The sequence below is a fragment of the Macaca mulatta genome, chromosome 10, assembly GCF_049350105.2.
Source record: "Macaca mulatta isolate MMU2019108-1 chromosome 10, T2T-MMU8v2.0, whole genome shotgun sequence".
NCBI classification, from domain to species: Eukaryota; Metazoa; Chordata; class Mammalia; order Primates; family Cercopithecidae; genus Macaca; species Macaca mulatta.
Window position 1 is genome coordinate 81141197 of NC_133415.1, and position 24889 is coordinate 81166085.

General features: G+C 40.4%; 1 protein-coding gene across 50 annotated transcripts in view; it reads right to left on the bottom strand.

Annotated features, from left to right (window-relative positions):
* PTPRA (protein tyrosine phosphatase receptor type A) overlaps window positions 1-24889 on the bottom strand; it is a 170813-nt gene that overhangs the window by 90794 nt on the left and 55130 nt on the right. For 7 of the 50 annotated variants that reach the window (XM_077951356.1, XM_077951363.1, XM_077951343.1 and 4 more), the window contains exon 3: window positions 14895-15002. The exons of 22 other annotated variants lie outside the window; for them this stretch is intronic. Coding sequence is in view for 2 of the 28 variants with exons in the window: in XM_077951336.1 (XP_077807462.1) it covers window positions 14895-14987 (93 nt within the window). In the remaining 26 variants the exon portion in view is untranslated. Of the gene's footprint in view, window positions 1-6311; window positions 6410-6881; window positions 6975-7404; window positions 7536-14459; window positions 15003-24889 lie in introns of those variants that run through there. 21 more of the 50 variants (XM_077951355.1, XM_077951344.1, XM_077951373.1 and 18 more) reach the window with 7 other exon arrangements.

The window sequence follows — 24889 nt, forward strand, 5'->3', positions numbered from 1 at the left end:
TAAAATGATTGAAGACTCCTAGGCAAAGTTAGAAACAAACAAATCCTCTCTTGAAAAATATATCATAAGTCTCAGGTTATTTCTACAAATAATTTTAAAACTACAGTGTCTAGTCCATAAAAAGGCAACATGAGAATCAGTAAAAAACAGACAATAAGAACAGTCCTGTAGCATTAAGAATTTTAGTCAAGATTGGTATAAAAACGTAATAGCAGATCTGAAAAAAAGATCTTAATGGATAAATTTAAGAACAGATAAAATATAGCTGAAGAGAGAATTAGTGAGCTGGAAAATAGGTCAAAAGGAAGTATCTAGAATGAAGCAGAGAGAAGCAAAAAGATTTATAAAAAAATTCCAAGGCAAAAGTAAGAGGTATAAAGGATACAATGAAATGATCTAACCTACATGTAATTCCAGTTTCAGAAAAGCAGAAAGGGAGAAATGGAACAGAAGAAATATTTGAAGAACAGACGAAGGCTGAAAATTCTCCAAAACTGAGGAAAAACATCAAACCACAGATCCAAGAAGCCCTAAACCCCCCCAAGCAGATAAACAAAAAGAAAATCTGTGTCTAGATATACAATAGTGAAATTTCTGAAAACCAAATAATTATTTAAAAACAATTTTTTTAAGCACTCAAAAGGAAAAAAGACACTGTGGTAGTTTGTTTGCAAAGATAGCTACATAAAATCCCATCCTTGTACACATGCCTTTTACAGTGAGACACTGCCACTCCTATCAACAGGTGAAGTTTATTTCTCCATTCCTTTAATTTGAGCTGGCCCCGTGACTTGCTTAAATCAATAAAATGCAGAAGTAATAGTGTGTCTTCCAAGTTGATACCTCAAGAGAACTTGCAGCTGTCATTTGGCTCTATGGAAACACTGCTGTCATAATGTGAGAAGCTTTGGCTCACTTCCTTACATTAAGAGAGAGGCCCAATCAACAAGTGACACCAACTGCCAGACGTGTGCTTGAGACAATCTGAGTCCCAGATGAACCATTAGATGATTACAGTTGCATGAATGACTCCAATCAAAACCAGCAGAGGGGCCGGGCGTGGCGGCTCATGCCTGTAATCCCACCACTTTGGGAGGCTGAGGCAGGTGGGTCATTTGAGGTTAGGAGTTTGAGACCAGCCTGGCCAACATGGTGAAACCCCATCTCTACTAAAAATAAAAAAATTAGCCAGGCAGTAGTGGTGTGCGTCCGTAATTGCAGCTACTCAGAAGGTTGAGACAGAAGAATTGCTTGAGCCTGGGAGGCAGAGGTTACAGTGACCCGAGATTGTGCTACTGCACTCCAGCCTGGGTGGCAGAGTGAGACACTTTGTCAAAAGAAAAAAAAGAAAAAAAAGAACTAGTAGAGGAACCAAACAGCTACCCAGCACTGACTGATATTCACAGAACTGTGAGCCAATTTTAGATGGCTGTTGCTTTAAAATATGAAATTTGGGGATGTTTTGCTAGGCATCAATAGAAAATGGATACAAAAATATTTTCGTCAAAGAAAACAACTAGATTAACAGCTGATCATAATACTTAAGTATTACCTTTTTCTTAAACTTGAGAATTTAAGTTGCAAGATATCAAGAAGGGTAAACATCAACAAAATAATTTGCTTCCTCTTCTAGAGAAAGGAATAGTGTGTTTTCAGCTACATGCAAGATAGTTCTTTCATGCTAAGCAGAAGTATGACTTTGTTATTGTCTTTATTTGGAGATTAATAATGGCTTAAGGAGATGCCTATGGGTGCCAAGCTGACAAAGGGTAGACTTGTGATTGTTAATTTCACTGGGCCGCATCACAGTGTCCACGTATTTGGTTAAAGGTTATTCTGGATATTTCTGTGAGGGGTTTTTTTGGATGAGATTTACATTTAAATCAATGGACCTTGAGTGCAGCAAGGTTGCCCTCCATAATGTAGGTGGGCTTCATCCATACGACTGAAGGTCTGAATAGCACAAAAGGCTGACCTCCTCCACGCAAGAGGGAATTCTCCAGCAGACTACCCTTGAACTTGAACTGCAGTTCCTTCCTGGGTCTCTAGTCTGCTAGCCTCCCCGACTGAATCAATTCCTTAAAATAAATCTATATAATATGTATGTAATATATGACTAATATTTAATATAATAAGCATATATTCAACACAATTTCAGTACTACCCCCTTATCTGGGGGGGGGGGGATATGTTCCGAGACTCCCAGTAGATGCCTGAAACCATAGATGGTACTGAACCCTACATAAACTATATTTCGTTCCTATACAAACGTACCTATGGTAAACTTTAATTTAGAAATAAGGCACAGTAAGAGATTAACAGCAACAACTTATAATAAAATAGAACAACTGTAACAATATGCTACCACTACCCTTGCACTTTGGGCCATTATTAAGTAAAATAAGCATTACTTGAACACAAGCACTGCAGTATTGCTACAGTTGATCTTATAACCCAGATGGCTAAGGGACTAATGGGTGGATAGTGACTAGAGCATGGATAAATCAGACAGAGGGATGATTCAAGTCCTGGGCTGGATGGAGCAGGATAGGTGCAAGGTTTCATCATGCTACTTAGAATAGTACACAAAACTTATGAATTGTTTATCACTGAATTTTCCGTTTAATATTTTCAGACTGTAGTTAGCCATGGGTAATTGAAACTGCGAATAAGAATGAAACTACAGATAAGAATATGTATATATATATTTTAAATAACATAAAATATATTTTAATATAACATATATAAAGTATTATATAAATATAAAAGCATATATATATATATACACACACACACACACACACACACACACATACATAAAAATAAAATAAGCCAGGTGCGGTAGCACATGCCTGCAGTCTCAGTGACTTGGAAGGCTGAGACAGGAGTATTGCTTAAGCCCAAGTGTTCGAGGCTGTAATGGGCTATGATCACATCACTATATTCCAGTGTGAATGATAAGTCAAGACCGTGTCTTGAAAAAATAAATAAAAATTTTTAAAAAACAAAATGAAATAAAACACACCTATAACCTATTGAATCTGTTTCTTGAAGAACCCTAACTAATATAGACAGAAGCCAGAAGACAAACAAATGAATATTTTCAAAGGGCAAAAAAAAATTTGCCACCAAAAATATTATATTTATATTAAAACATTAAAATATTTATATATATTATAAAATTATATTTTAAGAACCTAAAGGTTAAAAAAAAAAAAAATTCACTCGGTTGCCCAGGCTGGAGTACAGTGGCACAATCTCGGCTCACTGCAACCTCTCTCTCCTGGGTTCAAGCAATTCTCCTGCCTCAGCCTCCTGGGTAGCTGGGATTACAGGTGCCCACCACCATGCCTGGCTAATTTTTGTGTATTTAGTAGGGACCCATGTTTCGCTATGCTGGCCAGGCTGGTCCTGAACTCCTGACCTCAAGTGACCCACTGGCCTCCGCCTCCAAAAGTGCTGGGATTACAAGTGTGAGCCACCACGTTTGGCCCCTAAAGGCAAAATTTAAAAACCTTCAGACCAAGAAAACTCAAGACAATTCATTAGCAGCAAAACAATACTAAGAAGTTATTAAAATATGTTCTTCAAGCAGAAAGTAAATAATCTCAATAAGGTTAAAAAAGCAGTGACGAAAAATGGAAATGGTAATATGTAGATAGATCTAAATGAATGGTGACCATATAAAACAATAATAATGTCTTATGGGTTTTAAAACACGTATGATTAGAATACACAAATTATATATATATAATATGGAACTGATATATATATATATATATATGGAACAGATGAGAGAAGTTAAAAGTGTTCCAAGATCTTTGTATTGTCTAAGAACAAATATACTAATACATCAATTACATTAATGTGATACACGTAGGCTATGTGTTGTAATCTGTAGGGTAACCACTAAAAGAACAGGGTCTATAATTTGGCAAGAGAGGAAAAAGCTAGGAGAGTAAAAAAGTCTATCAATCCAAAAAGCAAGAAAAAACAGAAAAAGGAACATGCTGGCATATTATTATAATTGTTGTATTTTATTATTAGTTATTGTTAATTTTTTACTGTGCCTAATTTATAAATTAAACTTTATCACAGCTATGTATGTATAGGGAAATATATATCTGTGGTTTCAGGCATCCACTGGGAGTCTTGGAACATAGTGCCTCCCCCAGATAAGAAGGTACTACTGTAATTATATTATATGTCATATTAAGTATATATTAATTCTAGGTAGTAGCCACATTATATATTATATTAAATATATATCATATAGATTTATTTTAAGGAATTGACTCATAATAGAAGAGGCTGGCAGGCTGGAGATTCAGGGAGGAGTTGCAATTCAAGTGCAAAGGCAGACTGCCAGAGAATTCCCTCTTGCTTGGGGGAGGTGAGCCTTTTGTTCTATTCAAATCTTTGAGGAAAATAGAAAGCAAAGAATATATTAACTATATTAAACAAACTAAATGATCCAATTAAAATACAAAAATTATAAAACCTAATAATAAAACCCCTCATTTATATGCTGTTGAAAAGAGACATTTTTAAGCTTAAGGCTATAGAAAAGTTGAAAATAAAAGACAGGAATAAAATAAGCCATGAAAATACTAGTGTAACACTGAGGTCAAAATCTGACAAAACACACAAAAAAGAAAATAACTTTAACTGTAAAATCTTAAAATCCTAGCAAAGAAAAAGCAGCATATGTTATCATTATACCATAACCTGATCAACTAAGGCTTATTTCAAAAATTTAACCATGGTCCACTATTGGGAAACATATTAATAAAAATCCTCACAAAAAATAATTCAAAAATATAAAAAGCCATATGATAAACCTGATGAATGCTGGTTTACAGAACTGGTTTTCTTTAAAAAGGCAATCATTGGGGAAATAACCCACTTACTCAGTATTTACTATGGGCTAGGCCCTGTTCCTTCTACTACAAATAGTGAACGAATTCTAACAGAATCCCTATCTTCATGAAGCTTACAGTCTAGTAGCAGAAAACTGACATTAAACAAATCACCTCACAGACAAATACGAGAAGTGATAGAAAAGAGAATTATAGGACTCTAAGAGCCTACAGAAGAAGAAAATTTGACCTAGTCAGGGAGCTCAGCCAAGGCCTCCCTAAGGCACTGAGACTCCTCAGCTGACAAGAAGAAGAGGAACAGGAATCAGGGAGGCATTAAGAAGGGCAGGGAAGTCCATGCTAGTCAGTAACCTCAGAAAGGGTAGGAGCAGGGTGTGAAAGAAGCCACTGTGTCTGAAACATAAAGAGCAAAGGGGAGCAGGTGCCAGGAAGCTGGAGATGTATACAGAGTAGGGCCACACAAGGGTGATTTTTCTTTGTCCTATAAGCATTAAGAAGCCTTTGAATAACAGAAGCATGACAGTGATCTACCTGCCCTGCATTTTGGAATGAACACTTCATTTAGCTGGGTGTAGAGAACATAGCACTGGACGTGGACAGTCCAGTTTGATGTTACTGGTGGAGCTGCAAAAGTGTTACAAGTAAGGAGATATTCAGGAAGTAAACTGCACAGGGCATGATAATAGATTTGCTTTTGGGGTGACAGGGAGTGGTGAATGCTACTCCTCTTTGGTTTCTGATTTACCTAACAGATGCCATCCGGTAAGTCAGATAACAGAGGAAAAGAGGCAAGGCGCAGTGGCTCATGCCTGTAATCCCAGCACTTTGGGAGGCCAAGGAGAGCAGATCACCTGAGGTCAGGAGTTTGAGACCAGCCTGTCCAACATGGTGAAACCCCATCTCTACTAAAAATACAAAAATTAGCCTGGTGTGGTGGTGGGCACCTGTAATCCCAGCTACTAGGGAGGCCGAGGCAGGAGAACTGCTTGAACCCAGGAGGCAGAGGTTGCAGTGAGCCGAGATCGTGCCACTGCACTCCAGCTTGGGTAACAGAGAGAGACTATCTCAAAACACAACAACAACAACAACAACAACAAAAAACCCAAAGAAAAGAACCAATTTTGTGAGAGAAATATCTCACAAATACCTAGAAACCAGAAACAAAAGAATTTTTCTCCTGAGAAAATTATGTTGTTGTTTTTTTTTTTTTTTTTGAGACGGAGTCTCGCTCTGTCGCCCAGGCTGGAGTGCAGTGGCGCGATCTGGGCTCACTGCAAGCTCCGCCTCCCAGGTTCACGCCATTCTCCTGCCTCAGCCTCCTGAGTAGCTAGGACTACAGGCACCTGCCACCACGCCCGGCTAATTTTTTTTAATATTTTTAGTAGAGACGGGGTTTCACCGTATTAGCCAGGATGGTCTTGATTTCCTGACCTTGTGATCTGCCCGCCGCAGCTTCTCAAAGTGCTGGGATTACAGGCTTGAGCCATCGCGCCCGGCCGAAAATTATGTATCTTGAAATACCAGTATCACTAAAGCAGAACAAGAAAGGGATGCTGGTTATCACCTCTAGGATTTACAAGTCATCTGGAAAAAGGGCTGGCAATTAAGTCTCAGCTTCAACTACTCAACTATGCTGTCATACCATGAAGGCAGACATAGACAATATATAAACAAATGAACATGGCATATTCTAATAAAACGTTGAAATTTGAATTTCATATAATTTCTTTTTTTTCTCTCTCTCTCTTTCTCTCTCTGAGACAGGAGGATCCCATGAGCCTGGGAGGTCGAGGCTGAAGTGAGCTGTGTTTATACCAATGCACTCCAGCATGGGTGACAAAGTGAGACCTGTCTCCAAAAAAAAGGAAAACCTATTCTGAGCTTGTCTGCCATACCAAAATAAGAAGTGAGCTGGATATGAGAAACAGATTATAGTTTGCCAATCCCTGTTCCAAAAGTAGATAATGGGATAAGAAAACAGCCAGGTATAGGGGTATATACCTGTAGTTCCAGTTACTTGGAAGGCTGAGGGAGGAGGATTGCCTGAGCACAGGAGTTCAAGTCCAGCCTAGGCGATACAGTGAGACCTGGTCTCTTTTTTTTTAAAAAAAAAAAAAAGATATAATTATTGGGGGAAAACCTCCTAACTGTTATTTGTATTTGAAAGACTATGTACACAGGTTAAAACAAACTACTGGAACTAAACATAAAGTTCATAATTTAAAATTACAGCAGGGATTTACAGTTCAGGAAAAGATGGAGTAAGCATATTCCACCCTATTCCTCCCACTGATTTCTTTTTTTGGGGGGGACGGAGTTTCACTCTTGTTGTCCGGGCTGGAGTGCAATGGTGCGATCTCAGCTCACTACAACCTCCACCTCCTGGGTTCAAACGATTCTCCTATCTCAGTCTCCCGAGTAGCTGGGATTATAGGTGCCCCCCACCAGGCCCGGCTAATTTTTTTGTATTTTTAGTAGAGAAGGGGTTTCACTATGTTGGTCAGGCTGGTCTTGAACTCCTCACCTTAGGTGATCCGCTCGCCTTGGCCTCCCAAAGTGCTGGGATTACAGGCGTGAGCCTCCGTGCCCGGCCCTTCCCACTGATTATGATCAAACATTCTAGATGAAATTCATGATACAAATGACAGAAAAATTCTGAAAAGTAGAAAAAAGAAGGTAGATTGGCTAGGGACCAGGGAACATGAGGACTGACCCAACAGGAAGCTCCCTATTTTTTTGTTTGGTTTGGTTTAACTTGTAATATGTCGTAGTCCAAGCTCTAAAGCCACAATCTGAAAGAACCAGTAAGCACAGACAAGAAAGTGCCAAGAAAAGCCTGCCCTCTCTAGGTAAAGGACTGGGAAAGGGGCAGCTCAGCAGACAAAAACATTTTGACCATGCCTATCCTACTCCAGGCAAACTAAAAAAAGGGGGGGTATCCCTCCTTTTCCTCACCAGACACTGTGGCCCAGAAATTGTGAACAGCATTCTGCCTTCCAACACAACTCTGCCATAACAAGGTGGCACGTCTTTTCCCACTTCTCCATGTTACAGCTGCACAGAATGTGGGTGAAGTCATCTTTCTCTACCCTGGAATAACTAGATGGAGTCCTAATCCCAGCAAAACTACAGAATTGGGAAAGGATTATGGTGAGGAGAGAGCTAGAGAAATGAATTCTCTAAATCTGTGTATGAAATCCTAAACGTGCCTCTGAGCAATCCATGTGTAAAAATGACCAGAAACAACACAGCAAAAGGCATGAACACTGCTCTGGAATAATACCTAAATTTCAGACTGGCCTCTCAGTAGCACAGACCAGAACAGTAAAACAAGACTGAAAACTTAACCACAGCCAAAAAAAATGGGCCAAGGGTATGTGTTCTAAACCTAAAAAGGTTGACTGTCTGTTAAATATAAAAACTTAAATAGGAACCAGAATCTCATAGCACAATATTCCAAGTGCCAGGATGCAATCCAAAACTATTCATTATACCAGGAACATGAAAATCTCAACTTGAATGAAAAAAGGCAATCAACAGATGACAATACCAAGATAATATAGATTTTGGAATTATTTGAAAAGAATTTAAAACAGCGCTCATGAAACTGCTCAAACAAGACATTATAAACACTCAGCATATAGAAGACATAAGGAGTACCAAATGCAATTTTTAAAAATAAAATTTCTGAAATTAAAAAGACCCAGTGGATGGGCTCAACAGCAAAAGAGAAATGATAGAGGAAACAAATTAGTAAACTTAAATGAATGGAAATCATCCAGTCTGTACAAGAGAGAAAGTAGATTGAAAAGTAATTAACACAGTTTCAAAGTCCTGTGGGATAATAACAAAGATCTAACATTCATGCTATCAGGGTCCCAAGAGTAAGAGAACGAACAGATAAATGAAAAAAAAAATTGAAGAAATAATGGCTAAAAACCATCTACGGGTGTGGTGGCTCACGCTTGTAATCCCAGCACTTTGGGAGGCCGAGGCATGGGGATCATATGAGGTCAAGAGCTCTAGACCAGCTTGGCCAACACGGTGAAACCCTGTCTCTACTAAAAATACAAAAAATGAGTTGGGTGTGGCGGTGGGCAACTGTAATCCAAGCTACTTGGGGGAGGCTGAGGCAGGAGACTTTCTTGAATCCAGGAGGCGGAGGTTGTGGTGAACCGAGATCAAGCCACTGCACCCCAGCCTGGGCAACACAGCAAGACTCTGTCACAAAAAAAGAAAAAAACAAAAACAAAAACATCTATCTATCTATCTATCTATCTATCCATCCATCCATCCATCCATCCATCCATCCATCCATCCATCCATCTGTTTTAGAGGTGGGGTCTCACTATGTTGTCCTGGCTGGTCTCAAACTCCTGGGCTCATGAAATCCTCTTACCTTGGCCTCTCAAAGTGCTGGGATTATGGGCATGAGCCATCACACTCAGCCTCAAATTTAGATATAAATTTACAGAATCAAACTTCTAAAAACTAAACAAAACTCCTGAAATCAACTAGAGAGAAACAACCTATTACTTATAGAAGAATAACAATTTGAAAGGCCACAGATTTTTCATCAGGAACCATGGAAACCACAAGGATGGATAAAATATTTTTCAAATGCTGAAAGAAAATAACTATCAAGCCAAAATTCTATAGACAGTGAAAATATCCTTCAGAAATAAAAATGAAATAAAAATACTGGTAGATGAACAAAACTAAAAATGTGTCAGCAACAGATCAGCTTTGAAAAGAATGGCTAAAGAAACTCTGTCAGAAAGGAAGTAAATGATAGAAGAAAACCTCAAAGAGAAGTAAAGAAAAAGCAATGGAAAAGGTGAGTGTGTGTGTCTATCTATGCATATATCCATATATGTGTTATGCATATATGTATGTTTATTCATATACATATACACATACTTACACTAAGCAATTCTTCTCTTGAGTTTTAAAAATTATGTTTGATGGTTGAAAGTAAAAATGACAGCAGTGCCTGATGTGGTTCTCCTTGTATGTAGAGGTAATATTTAAGACAACTGTGCCATAAAGAAGGAAGGTGTGCCAGGCACAATGGCTCACACTTGTAATCCCAGCAATTTGGGAGGCCGAGGCCAGCGGATCATGAGGTCAGGAAATCGAGACCATCCTGGTCAACATGGTGAAACCCCATCTCTACTAAAAATACAAAAATTAGCTGGGTGTGGTGGCATGCACCTGTAATCCCAGCCACTCAGAGGGGCTGAGGCAGGTGAATGGCTTGAACCCGAGGTGGAGATTGCAGTGAGCCAAGATCACGCCACTGCACTCCAATCTGGTGACAGAGCGAGACTCCACCTCAAAAAAAAAAAAAAAAAAAGCAAGGTAGAAGGAACTAGAAGGTGGTAAAGTTTCTACATTCTACTTAAGGTGGTAAAAAGTTGATATTAATAGACTGTAATAAGTTATCTACATATATACTCCTAGAGCTATCACACAAAAAACTTCATAAAGAGATATACTCGAAATACTAAAAAATGTTCAAGGAACCCACTGTAAAACAGGAAAGGGAAAAGAGAACAACAAAAATAATGAACGAAACAAAAATGGCAAATTTAAATCCAAAGTATCAAAAATTATATTAAATATAAATGGTTTATACATACCAACTAAAAGAAATGAGTAGAACTGATTCTTTTAAAAAAGAACCCAACTAGACCAGGTGTAATGGTTTATGCTTGTAATTCCAGCACTTTGGGAGGCCAAGGTAGGTGGATCACTTCAGCCCAGGAGTTTGAGACCAGCCTAGGCAACATGGAAAAACCCTGTCTCTACTAAAAAAAACCCCAAACAAAACAAAAATTAGCCAGGCGTGATGGCATGCATCTGTAATCCCAGCTACTCAGGAGGCTGAGGTGGAGGACTGATTGAGTCTAGGAGGTTGAGGCTGCAGTGAGCCATGATTGCACCACAGCACTCCAGCTTGGGCGACAAAAGTGAGACCCTGTCTCAAAAAAAAAAAAAAAAGACCTAGGCCAGGCATGGTGGCTCATGTCTACAGTACCAACATTTTGGGAGGCCCGGGCAGGCATATTGCTTGAGCCCAGAAGTTCAAGACCAGCCTGGGCAACACAGCAAGACCCTGTCTCTATTACAAAAAAAAAAAAAAAAAAAAAAAAAGACCCAACTATATGCTATCTATAAGAAACTTACTTCAAATATAGTTATGTGTCACACAGTAAGGACACATTCTGAGAAATGCACCATTATACAATAAGGTGACAAGGTAAATAAGTATAGCCATTATGGACAACATGTATGGAGATTCCTCAAAAAAATTAAAAATAAGGCTGGATGCAGTGGCTCATGGCTGTAATCTCAGCACTTTGGGAGATCAAGACAGGAAGACTGCTTGAAGCCAGGAGTTTGAGACCTGCCTGGTCAATATCGTAAGACTCTGTCTTTACAAATAATTTTTTTTTTTTTTTTTGAGATGGATTTTCACTCTTGTCGCCCAGGCTGGAGTGCAATGGCAAGATCTTGGCTCACTGCAACCTCTGCCTCCCGGGTTCAAGTGATTCTCCTGCCTCAGCCTCCCAAGTAGCTGGGATCATAAGCATGTGCAGCCATGCCCAGCTAATTATTTTGTATTTTTAGTAGAGATAGGGTTTCACCATGGTGGTCAGGCTAGCATCGAACTCCTGACTTCAGGTGATCCATCCGTCTTGGTCTCCCAAATTGCTAGGATTACAGGCATGAGCCACCACACCTGGCCTCTACAAACAATTTTTAAAAATTAGCTGAGTATAGTGGCATGTGCCTGTAGTAGGGAAGCTGAGGTAAAGCACTTGAGCCTACAGGGAGCTATGATTGCACTACTGTGCTACAGCCTTGGTGACAGCGAGACCCTGTCTCTAAACAACAAAATTAAAAAACAAAAAATTTTAAATAGAACTACTGTATGATTCAGTAATTCCCCCTACTGGATATATATCTAAAGGATTTAACTAATATGGGTATGTTGAAGAGATATCTGTACTACTATGTTCATTGCAGCATTATTCACAATAGCTAAGATATGAAATCAACCTGTTTTCATTCATAGATGGACGAATGGAGAAAGAAAATGTGGCATACATACACAATGGAACACTATTCAGCCTTAAAAAAAGAATAAATTCTGTCGTTTGTGATAACATGGATAAACCTGGAGGACATTATGTTAAACGAAATAAGCTAGACACAGAAAGACAAGTATCACACGATCTCACTTACATGTGGAGTATAAAAAGTTGAACTTATAGAAATAGAGAGTAAAATGGTGGTTACCAGAGGTTGGTGGGTAGGGGAATTGGGGAAATACTAGACAAAGGACACAAAATTCAGTTAGGAGGAGTAAGTTCAAGAGATCTATTGCTCATCATGGAGACTACAGTTAATAACTATATTGTATGTATTTTTAAAAGGGATATTAATATGTCATTTTTATTGAACAAAGTAGCATTACAGAAAAGGTGATTTCAGAGGCTGGGCACAGTGGCTCATGACTGTAATCCCAGCACTTTGGGAGGCCGAGGCAAGCGGATCACCTGAGGTCAGGAGTTTGAGATCAGCCTGACCAACATAGCAAAACACCGTCTCTACTAAAAATACAAAGTTAGCTGGGTGTGATGGTGGGCGCCTGAAATCCCAACAACTCAGGAGGCTGAGGCAGGAGAACTGCTTGAACCCGGGACAGGAAGGTTGTAGTGAGCCAAGATCGTGCCACTGGGTTCCAGCCTGGGCAAAAAAGCGAGACTCCAACTCAAAAAAAAAAAAAAGGTGATTTCAAAGCACATAGCTCTTTCATTACAGCCTTAAGGGACGAGATCTGATCAGTAAAAACAAGCTGCTGTGTTCTAGTTTTCTCTGATATTTGGCATTATCCTGAATACATATGCTCTGATTTGGAAAGAATCAGTCTGTAAAGATTTAATAGATTTGAGATTTGCATATTTAAAATGTATTTCTTGTGACTAAAATGAAATGAAACCTTTTAATTTTTTTTTTTTTTGAGATGGAGTCTCGCTTAGTTGCCCAGGCTGGTGTGCAGTGGCACAATCTCAGCTCACTGCAACCACCGTCTCCTGGGTTCAAGCGATTCTCCCGTCTCAGCCTCCCGAGTAGCTAGGTTTACACACACCCGCCATCATGACTGGCTCATTTTTGTATTTTAGTAGAGACGGGGTTTTACCATGTTGGGCAGGCTGGTCTTGAACTCCTAACCTAAGGTGATCCTCCCACCTCGGCCTCCCAAAGTGTTAGGATTACAGGCATGAGCCACTGTGCTCTCTCTCTCTGTCTGTCTGTCTGTCTGTCTGTCTGTCTGTCTATCTATCTATCTATCTATCTATCTATCTATCTATCTATCTATCTTGAGACAGGGTCTCACTCTGTCACCCATGCTGGAGTGCAGTGGAGCAATCTTGGCTCACTGCAGCCTCCGCCTCCTGGGATCAAGCAATCTTCCCACCTCAGCCTCCCCAGTAACTGGGACTATAGGCTGGAGTGCAGTGGTGTGATCTCAGCTCACTGCAACCTCCGCCTCCTGGGTTTAAGGGATTCTCCTGCTTCAACCTTCCAAGTAGCTGGGGCTACAGGCGCCTGCCACCATGCCCAGCTAATTTTTGAATTTTTAATAGATGAGGGGTTTCAGCATGTTGGCCAGGCTGGTCTGAAACTCCTGACCTCAAGTAATCCACCCACCTTGGCCTCCCAAAGTGTTGGGATTATAGGCGTGAGCCACCGCATCCAGCCTCTGCAACACTCTTGAAATGACAAAATTACAGTGATGGAGAATAGATCAGTGGTTGCCAAGGTTTAGGGTTGGGTAGAGGTCTAACTGTTTTAAAGGAATAGCACGAGGGATTTTTCCTTGTGGTGATGGAGCAGTTATATATCCTGATTGTGGTTATGGTTACACAAATTTACACATCTGATAAGACTTTATAGTAATATACACATACATACATATATAAATGTAAAAACTGGTAAAAATCCAAACAAGGTCCATTATTAGCTAACAGTATTATACCAATATCAACTTCCTGGTTTTGAAAATGTATTATGGTTATATAAAAGGCTATAACAGACCGGGCACAGTGGCTCATGCCTGTAATCCCAGCACTTTGGGAGGCCAAGGTGGATGGATCACCCGAGGTCAGGAGTTCAAGACCAGCCTGGCCAACATGTTGAAACCCCATCTCTACTAAAAATACAAAAATTAGCCGGGCGTGGTGCTGGGTGCCTGTAATCCCAGCTACTCAGGAGGCTGAGGCAGGAGAATTGCCTGAATCCTGCAGGCAGAGGTTACAGTGAGCCGAGATCATGTCACCGCACTCCAGCCTGGATGACAGAGAAAGACTTCGTCTCGGGGGGTGGGAAAACAAAAAGTAAAAGGTAATAACTCAGCCAGGTGCAGTGGCTCACACCTGTAATCCCAGCACTTTGGGAGGCCAAGGCAGGCAGATCATGAGGTCAGGAGATTGAGACTATCCTGGCCAACATGGTGAAACCCTATCTCTACTAAAAACACAAAAATTAGCTGGCTGTGGTGGCACGAACCTGTAATTCCAGCTACTCGGGAAGCTGAGACAGGAGAATCGTTTGAATCAGGGAGTCGGAGGTTGCGTGTGCCGAGATTGCGCCACTGCACTCCAGCCTGGTGATAGAGTGAGACTCCATCTCAAAAAAAAAAAAAAAACAAAAACAAAAACAAAAAAAACATTATAACTGAAAGCCCTTGGGTGAAGTGTACATGGGAACCTGTACTACTGCAGCTTTTTGAGTCTTAAATTATTAAAAAATAAAATGATTTTTAAAAAAGTTCACACATACAAATAGGTGAGTGTAGTCTAGGCATTACTTAAAACAAATAATGAGCAAGTATTTGCACTATGAGATTATATTAACACAATAATATGTGGCAATGGTACAGTTACAGATTTATAAACAAGGAATCTGTATACATAAGCATTGGGAATATGATAAAAAAAATACCCGGTGGCTCACGCCTTGTAATCCTAGTACTCTGGGAGGCCAAGGTGGGCAGGTCGCTTGAGCCCAGGAGTTCAAGACCAGGCTCAGCAACATGGTGAAATATCATCTCTACAAAAAAATGCAAAAATTAGTTGGGTGTAGTGGCATGTCTGTAGTCCCAGCTACCTGAGAGGCTGAGGTGGGACAATCACCTGAGCCTGGGGAGGTAGAGGCTGCAGTGAACCATGACTGTGCCACTGCACTCCAGCCTGAACAAAATCATTTACAAATCCGTAGACAATTTTAATAGATTATTTAGTAAACAGTACTAGAAACTGCTGAACTATTCAGTAAAAAGTAAATTAGCTGTCTATTTCATGCAATATTCCAAAAGTGAATTCCAAATGATTTAAAGTTTTACGTATATAAATAACAATACATAATACAATAGAATGTAAGTAAGTACCAATAAACTATAAAACAATTTGAAGAAAACATTTGAAAATATTTGTTTGTTCTCAAGGTGAGGCAGCCTTCCTAAATATTAAAAAGAAATATTTAATAGTTTCTAATACATAAGACATTTAAACTCTTGTGTGTCAACAAAACATCATAAACCAAAAATAAAATAAGAAACCTGAAAGAAAATGTTTAAATTTAAAAAACTAGAAAAGGCCGGCCGTGGTGGCTGTGTCTGTAATCCCAGCACTTCGGGATGCTGAGGTAGGCAAATCACTTGAGGTCAGGAGTTTTGAGACCACCCTAGCCAACATGGTGAAACCCCATCTCTACTAAAATTACAAAAATTAGCTGGGCATGGTGGCGTGCGCCTGTAATCCCAGCTACTCGGGAGGCTGAGACACAAGAATCACTGGACCCCAGGAGACAGAGGTTGCAGTGAGCAGAGATGGCGCCATTGCATTCCAGCCTGGGTGACAGAGTGATGCTGTGTCTCGAAAAAACAAACAAACAAAAACCCAACCAACCAACCAACCAACCAACCAACAAAAAACCCCGAAAAAACAAACTAGAAAAAACATGTGCAAAATGTTACAGGCAAAAGGTTAAATAACCTTATTAAATAAGGTATTTACAAATTAGTAAGTACAAACACAGCCATGGAAGGATGGATAAAAGCTATGAATAGGCAATTCATAAAAAGTAAAATAATAATGATAAACAAATGAAAAACTTCATCTTTGCTAACAAAGAAAAGCAAATTAAAGCAATGTGGTACTTTTCTTACCTCTCAAATAGGCATATATTTATAAAAGCGACAAAATTTAAATGTTCATAAGCTACAGGGAAAAGAACCTCAAAGTGTACTGCTATAATTGTGATCTCTCTGACACTTATCTAATCTACTGATTTGGGATTTAGTCTATAATGCCATGTGCCATTTGCTATACTTGCTTTTTACATATATGATCTATCTCCCCAATAAAACCAGAAACCTCAGGATAGTAGTTTTCACTTTTTTGTTTTTCCAACATTAAAATAAAAACCAACATGTAGTAGGCATCCAATATTGTTTTTAATGATGTTAGTGAAAATTATAAAACCTCTGAATCAGAGAAGAGTGAATAAAGGTACACCCCCAGCCTACAACTCCCTAATCTACAGAAAGTGCCATCCTGATTCCTGGATTATCCTTACCATCTGGTTCCACCATTCCTATTTCAGGCTGCCAACTACTGCTTAGGAGTATCACACTCCTCAGTGCTGTGTAGAAAACATCCTTCCTTTGTCAGTTTCCTGTGTCAGTTCCTAGCACAGTAGCCCAAGCTCCCTCTGAGCAGATGGCTGACAAGAGGACATGACCTCTCCTCTATAGAGCCTCTATTCTCTCTTTTTAGACTAGAGGAAGAGATTCCCTCATCCTTTTTAAGGCTACTGCCCATGTTCTTGATCCCATTTGAGATCTTTCCCCTAAAATTATGCATTTCTTTCTGGTACTTTCCATTTTTCCATCTCTAGCCATCATATCCCTTTGTTTACAAATAGACACGGATGTTCTAAACAGATTTTTTGGGCTTTAACTCTATGAGCTTCTCTTTTCCTCATTACTACTAAACCTGTTAAGATGTACTTGGCTTTCACTTCCTCACTTTCCACCTCTCCTTTATGACTTCATTATGATCTTAATTCCTTCATTCTCCCTTAACAACCTCATTGTGTTCTTAATTCTTTCGTTCTCAAATCTACAAATAGCCTCCTGATTAAATCTAATTCCTGACCTCAGTTTTCATTCTCCTTGACTTGCATTTGACATGTTACGGTTAACTTATTTCTCAAAAGCTTCTCTGTTTCCTGGTTCTCTTGACACAATGACTACTCAATTTTAGCTTTTCTTCTTCTACCATTCACACATCAAAATTTTATTTGGGTCCTTTTAAGGACCAGGCATTGGATTAAATGTTAGGGGATGCAAGCAAGAAAAAGACAAAGTTCTTATTCTCAAGTTGATGTGTTCATTTTCCAGGTCGGTCAGTCAGTCAGTCATTCAACAAACTTCCATTGAAAAGCCAGGCACTGTGCTAGATGATGGCCTTTAAAAAGTTACAGCCATTAGCCGCACATGGTGGTGCATGCCTGTAGTCCCAGCAACTCAGGAGGCCTGAGGTAGGAGGTTCATTTGAGGCTGCAGTGAGTGATGATTATGCCTTGGCACTCCTGCCTGGGTAAGAGAGTGAGACCCAGTCTACACACACACACACACACACGCCAAGACCCATCCCTGCCTTCACTGAGTTCATGGCAAAGGAATTAAGTAAGCAATGTCATATTTGTTCCAGGTGTCATAACAGAGCAGTCAAATCCATTTGTTTCAGGGGCTAGGGAAGGAGTGTCTACAGTATTGGCTTCCTGATCCTCTGTTCTTCTCTCCATATCCTTTCTCCCACACAAAGGCTCATCCATACTCAGGATGGGTTTTGATTATCACCTCCATTATCTCACTTCTGAACATACATCACCATTCTCCAAGTACCTGCTGACTATCTATCACCTTACACTGTAAACCAAATTAATTACCCTCCCTTTAAACCTAACTTATTCTCTAAACATCCTTATTTCTGTTAAGGATTCCACCACTGTCTCAGACTCTCCGTCGCCAGTTTACATACTACTTTTCCGAAATGTCTCTTTTCCCAGGTTCTCTTTGGTCTTTCTACTTGCATAACCACCAACCCATTTCATGCCTCTATCACCTCACACCCAGTGTTATATCCAAGCTAGGCTAAATCATCTGACTCACAGGGAAAGAGAGGGAGCTTTTAAAAAACAGTCTTGGGTCTCCAGTCTGAAGATTTGGGTTTGGGATATCTTGAGTGGGAGCCCCAGAATCCTGGTTTTCCATAACACTGATCCAGTCCAGGCCTTCTACTGACTCCCAGTGCAGCTAACATCTCTCCAACCCCATTCCCCAGCGGTCTGCCTAAAGTGTTAGATTCATCCTGCTCAAAGTGTTCAATGGTTTCCCACTGAATAAACAATAGATTTGAAAATATCTGGATTGATACACAGGAAATGCTTCATAATTTGGCCCCTGTTATGGGTTGAACTATGTCTCCCCCAAAAAGATATGAAGTCCTAACCTCCAGTACCACAGGATGTGACCTTATTTGGAAACAGGGTCATTGAAGATGTAATTAGTTAAATAAAGATGAGGTCATTCTGGAGTACTATGGGCCCCTAAACCAATATGACTGGTGTCCTTATAAGAAGACAAGGAAAAATGCCATTTTAAGACAGAGGATTTGAGTGATCATTTACAATCCAAATAACACATAGGGCTCTTGGAAGCTAAGGAGAGATGCATAGAACAGATTCCCCCCCAACCCCCAGAAGGAACCAACATTGCCAACACCTTGACTTTGGGCCTCCAGAACTGTCAGACAATATATTTCTGCTGTCTTTAGCCACCAGGTTTATGGTACTTTGTTAGGGCAGCACCAGGAAATCAATACAGGTCCCCAAACTACATTTGCAACCTCACCTTTCACTGTTGAACTCACTCTCTGTTAAAGTCAAACTGGTGTAAAATTCTTACACTATTGAGCTTTTCTTTCATAAGCACTCTACTTCTGGAAGCCTTTTTTTCACCTACCACAAAAGCATACCATATGTTAGTGGCCAGCTCGTATTTTACTTTGTCTCAATGCTTCCCATCCATCCTGCTCTTCTCAATAATGGCACTACATGCACAATACAACTAAATGCACAATAATTTACCAAATGCTGCAATGCACCAAGCCTTCTTAAATGTCTATATTCACTTGGTAGGGCTCCCATAAAAGTATTACAGACTCGGTGGGTTCAACAACAGAAATTTATTTGCTCATAGCTCTACAGGCCAGAAGTCCAAGATGAAAGTGTCAGCAAGTCTGGTTTCCTATGAGCTCTCTCTCCTTGGCTTGCAGATGGCCACCATCTTACTATATCCTCACCTGGTCGTTCCTCTGTGTATTTGTTTTTGATGTCTGTGTGTACAAATTTCCTTTTCTTACAAGAACACCAGTCACATCAAATTAGAGCCCACCCTAAAGACCTCTTTTAATCAACTACTTAAATTTTTTTTTCCTTTCTTTGAGACAGGGTCTTGTTCTGTTACTCAGGCTAGAGGGCAGTGGTGCAAACATGGCTTACCACAGCCTCGAGCTCCTGGGCTCAAGCAATCCTCCCACTTCAGGTTCTGGAATAGCTGGAACCACAGGCATGTACTACCATGCCTGGGTAATTTGTACATTTTTTGTAGAGATGGTATCTCCCCATGTTTCCCAGGCTGGTCTCGAACTCCTGAGCTCAAGCAATCATCCTGCCTCGGCCACTCAAAGTGCTAAGATTACAAACATGACCTACCATGCCCAGTCTTTAAAGATCATCTCCAAGAACAGCTTTATGGTCATTTTCTAAAATATCAGTACATAAAATCCTACCACACTCTCATTAATGACCATACAGTGTTCAAAAGAAGGGACTGGATATACATAAAGCAAATAAAAAGGAATGTGTGAACACACGACGGGGGCTAAATAAAACTGAAGAAATACGAAGAACAAGAGTATTACAGGGCCAATGCTGTGGTCAACTATTAATGTTCATATAGGAAAAGAAAGTGGGGAGAAGACTAGTTTAAGAAATAGTAAAAGAAAAAACAGCAGGCCAGGTGTGGTGGCTCACACCTATAATTCCAGCACTTTGGAAGGCTGAGTGAGGCAGGTGGACCGCTTGAGCCTAGGAGTTCAATACCAGCCTGGCAATATGGCGAAACCCCGTCTCTACTAAAAAATACAAAAATTAGCCAAGCATGGTGGCATATTCCTGTAGTCCCCAGAGGAAGGAGGATCACTTGAGCTCAGGAGTTTGAGACCAGCCAGGGCAACATAGTGAGACCCAGTCACTACTAAAAATTTAAAAAATTAGCTGGGTATAGTAGCGCATGCTTATAGTTCCAGCTACTTGGGAAGCTGAGGTGGGAGGATTGCTTGAGCCTGGGAGCTCGAGGCTGTGGTGAGTTGTGATGGCACCACTCAACTCCACTCCAGTCTGGACCACAGGGTGAGACCCTGTCTCAAAAAAAAAAAAAAAAAGAAAAGAAAAAAGAAAAAGAAAAAGAAAAAAAGATTAGGAGATAAAGTTATGACAATCTCAAGGAAAACAACCAAAAGCAAAAAGTTTTTAAAAAGGACAGAATAGATAAAAATAAAAACATTGTATGAACAACCCAGGAAGTTCAGTATCAGAAAGCTGCTGACAGAAAGAACCAAAAAATGGAGAGCTATAAGTCTGCAGATCTAACAAGGGGCCCACCAAGTGCACCTCTATGGAATTCCAGACTACATAGAACATAAAAGCTTCCAGAACAGAAGAAAAATTAATTTCCTATGTGAAACTTCCTATTTCTCATGAACAAAAAGGGATGTCAGAAGCCATGGAGTAATGACTTCAAAATTTTGGGAAAAATAATAAGCAACCTAGAATTTTATAGTCAACCAAACCATCACTCGAACATGAGGGTCTTAAAAACAGACACCAGAGGCTAGGCGCGGTGGCTCACGCCTGTAATCCCAGCACTTTGGGAGGCCGAGGCGGGCTGATCACAAGGTCAGGAGACCGAGACCAGCCTGGCTGAACACAGTGAAACTCCATCTCTACTAAAAACACAAAAAATCAGCTGGGCATGGTGACGGGTGCCTATAGTCCCAGCTGCTCAGGAGGCTGAGGCAGGAGAATGGCGTGAACCCAGGAGGCAAAGTTTGCAGTGAGCCGAGATTGAGCCACTGCACTCCAGCCTGGGGAACAGAGCGAGACTCTATCTCCAAAACAAACAAACAAACAAAAAAACAGATACCAGAAAGAGTCAAAATTTATCTGCCATGTACCTCTTCTCTCAGTAAGTGACTTGCGAATGAACTCTAGTAAGATAGATAGATACACTGATCGATCGATTGACTGAGACGGAGTCTTACTCTGTTGCCTAAGCTGAAGTGCAATGGTGTGATCTCGGCTCTGCAACCTCCTCCACCACCCAGGTTCAAGCAAGTCTCCTGCCTCAGTCTCCCAACTAGCTGGGATTACAGGTGCCCACCACCATGCCTGGCTAATTTTTGTATTTTTAGTAGAGACAGGGTTTTACCGTTCTGGCCAGGCTGGTCTCGAACTCCTGGCCTCAACTGATCCACCCGCCTCAGCCTCCCAAAGTGCTGGGGTTACAGGCATGAGCCATCGTGCCCCCTAGCCTCTAGTAAGATTTAAAAAACAAATAAAAGATTGATATCTAAGATCAGTGGACCCAACCTCCCCGCATCCCCCTCAAAGAAAAAACAGGTAGGAAAATACCAGTATGACTGTGTGGATAGCCTAAAAAACAGTTAGTGCAAACTGGTCTTGGAGTGGAGTGTATGACTAGCCTAAATTTGGGCCACAGTGTATGGTCTGAACTAGCCTTGACAGGCTAGACTGTTTGATTGAGATCTTGGGGAAAAGTGAAACTATAACAACAGGCAAATAGACAAGAAAATTAGAAACTCCAGGGAGAAAATTTTATGAGAAAGTTACAGTTCAAAATATAAAATATAAAGACACGATCGGAAGCAACTGATAGTTTCAGAAAGAGAATTCACTTTTTCTTCATTTTCTCGTTTCAATAGCCCAGGGTCTATGACATTGAACCTACAGAGAAAGAAAGATAAACCCAGAAAATGCTGCTTGGCCTGACAGTGAACAATATTTACTTCGCTATAATAATGCAAATACTAAAAGGGCGCGGTGGCTCACGATTGTAATCCCAGCACTTTGGGAGGCCAAGGCGGGTGGATCACCAGGTCAGGAGATCGAGACCATCCTGGCCAACATGGTGAAACCCTGTCTCTACTAAAAATACAAAAATTAGCCAGGCATGGCGGCATATGCCTGTAATCCCGGCACTTTGGGAGGCCAAGGCGGGCGGATCACTTGAGGCCAGAAGTTCAAGACCAGCTTGGCCAACAAGGTGAAACCCTGTCTCTACTAAAAATACAAAAATTAGCCAGGCATGGTGGCAGATGCCTGTAATCCCAGCTACTTGGGAGGCTGAGGCAGGAAAATCACTTAAGCCTGGGAGGCAGAGGTTGCAGTGAGCCAAGATCATGCCACTGTGCTCTAGCCTGAGTGACAGAGCAAGACTCTGTCTCAAAAAAATAAAAGTTAAAAAAAAAAAAAAGAAAGAAAAAAGAAAAGGAAAAAGGAAAGGAAGAAAGAAGGAAAGAGTGCTGAAAATTAACCTAAAAAAGGAGGTTCAAGAGTACTTCCGAAAGTTAGAAATATAATCACTTTATGAGTTTAATTGGTTTTGTTTTTTTGAGACAGAGACTTGCTCTGTCACCCAGGCTGAACTGTGTCCCCCAAAAGATGTTAAAATCATAACCCCCTACTCAGTTCCTGTGAATGTGAACTTATTTAGAAAGAGGATCTTTGCAGATGATCAAGTTGAGATGAGCTCATTAGGGTGGTCCCTAGTCCAATGACTGGCACACTTATTTTGAAAAAGGAAATTTGGACACAAGAGACAGATATGCATAGAGGGAAAACAATCTGAATATACAGAGAGAATGCCATCTACAAGGTAAGGGATGCCTGAGGCTACCAGAAGCTAGAAGAAAATCACAGAACAGATTCTCCCTCACAGCCCTCAGGACTTCCCTAGCCTCCAAAACTCTGAGACAATAAATTTCTATTGTTTAAGCCACCCAGTCTGTGGAGTTTTGTTATAGAAATCTGAGGAAACTAATAAACAGCAGCAGAACAGGAAATAATACAAATATTAAATAGGGGGATAGTGTAAGGTAAATTCCCATTTTTCACACTGGAGAGGCAAAAAATTATGTTGTCTTTTTTATTAATAAAAGAATTAAGAAGAAATAGCATATACATATAATTTAGAATTATGGAGGTTACCAGAAAGCAGAATGTAAAGAAATTGAAGCCCTTGTGCATTGCTGGTGGGAATATAAAATGATGTAGTACTATGAAAAACAGCATGGTGATTCCTCAAAAAATTAAACACGGAGCTACCATATGATCCAGTAATTTTACTTCTAAGAATATACTCAAAAGAACTAAAAGCAGGGACTGGAACAGATGTTTGAACATCCATGTGTTTTGTTTTTCAATGGAGACAGTCTCACTCTTGTCACCCAGGCTGGAGGGCAGTGGCACCATCTGGGCTCACTGCAACCTCCACTTCCTAGGTTCAAGCGATTCTCCTGCCTCAGCCTCCCAGATAGCTGGGAATTACAGGAAAGCGCCACCATACCTGGTTAATTTTTGTATTTTTGGTAGAGATGGGATTTCGCCATGTTGTCCAAGCTGGTCTTGAACTCCTGACCTCAGGTGATCCGCCTGCCTCGGCCTCCCACAGTGCTGGGATTACAAGTGTGAGCCACCGCACCCAGCCTACACCCATGTTCATAGATAGCACCATTAGTCACAACAGCCAAAAGGTGGAAGCAGCCCAAGTATCCATCAATGAATGAATGGATACACACAATGCGGTACAAACATATAACAGAATATTATTCAACCATAAAATGGAAATTTTAGTCATAAAATGACTTGAAAACAAGGTCATCCTATGTGAAATAAACAGGATACCTTTGTGAAATAAACCAGATGCCAAATGACAAATATGATTCCACTTACACGAGGTAACTATTATAGTCAAATTCATAGAGACAGAAGGTAGAATGGTTGCCAGCAGCTAGGGGAAGAGGAAATGGGGAGTTAGTGTTTAATGGATATGGAGTTTCAGTTGGGGGAGATGAAAAAGTTCTGGAGATGGATGGTGGTGATGGCTGCACAACATGAATGTACTTAATGCCAATGAATTGTATACTTTAAAAGTAGTTAAAATGATAAATTGAATGTTATATATATTTTACCACGAGAAAAGTATGTATATGAACACATTAAGATGTAAAACCTTTTCAGGCCAGGCGCGGTGGCTCATGCCTATAATCCCAGCACTTTGGGAGGCAGAGGCAGGCGGATCATGAGGTCAGGCAATTGAGACCATCCCGGCCAACATGGTGAAACCCCATCTCTACTAAAAATACAAAAATTAGCTGGGCGTGGTAGCATACGCCTGTAATCCCAGCTACTTGGGAAGCTGAGGCAAGAGAATCACTTGAACCCAGGAAGCGGAGGTTGCAGTGAGCCGAGATCGCGCCACTGTACTCCAGCCTGGTGACATAGCAAGACTCTGTCCCAAAAAACAAAACAAAACAAAACAAAACACCTTTTCAGTGCTGCAGAGGCTCTCTCATACCTCTTTCCAGTCACAACCTCCCACCTCCTGTCAGAGGAAGGGATCTGACCTTTATCATTGTAGTTCAGTTTTTCTCCGTAATTTTGCTATATCTACTTTTTCTTGTCCATCTGGTTTCTTTCACCCAACCTTTTATCTACGAGATTCATCCATGTTGTTGTGTGTACTGGTAGTTTGTTTCTATTACTGAATAAAATTCCATTTTATCAAT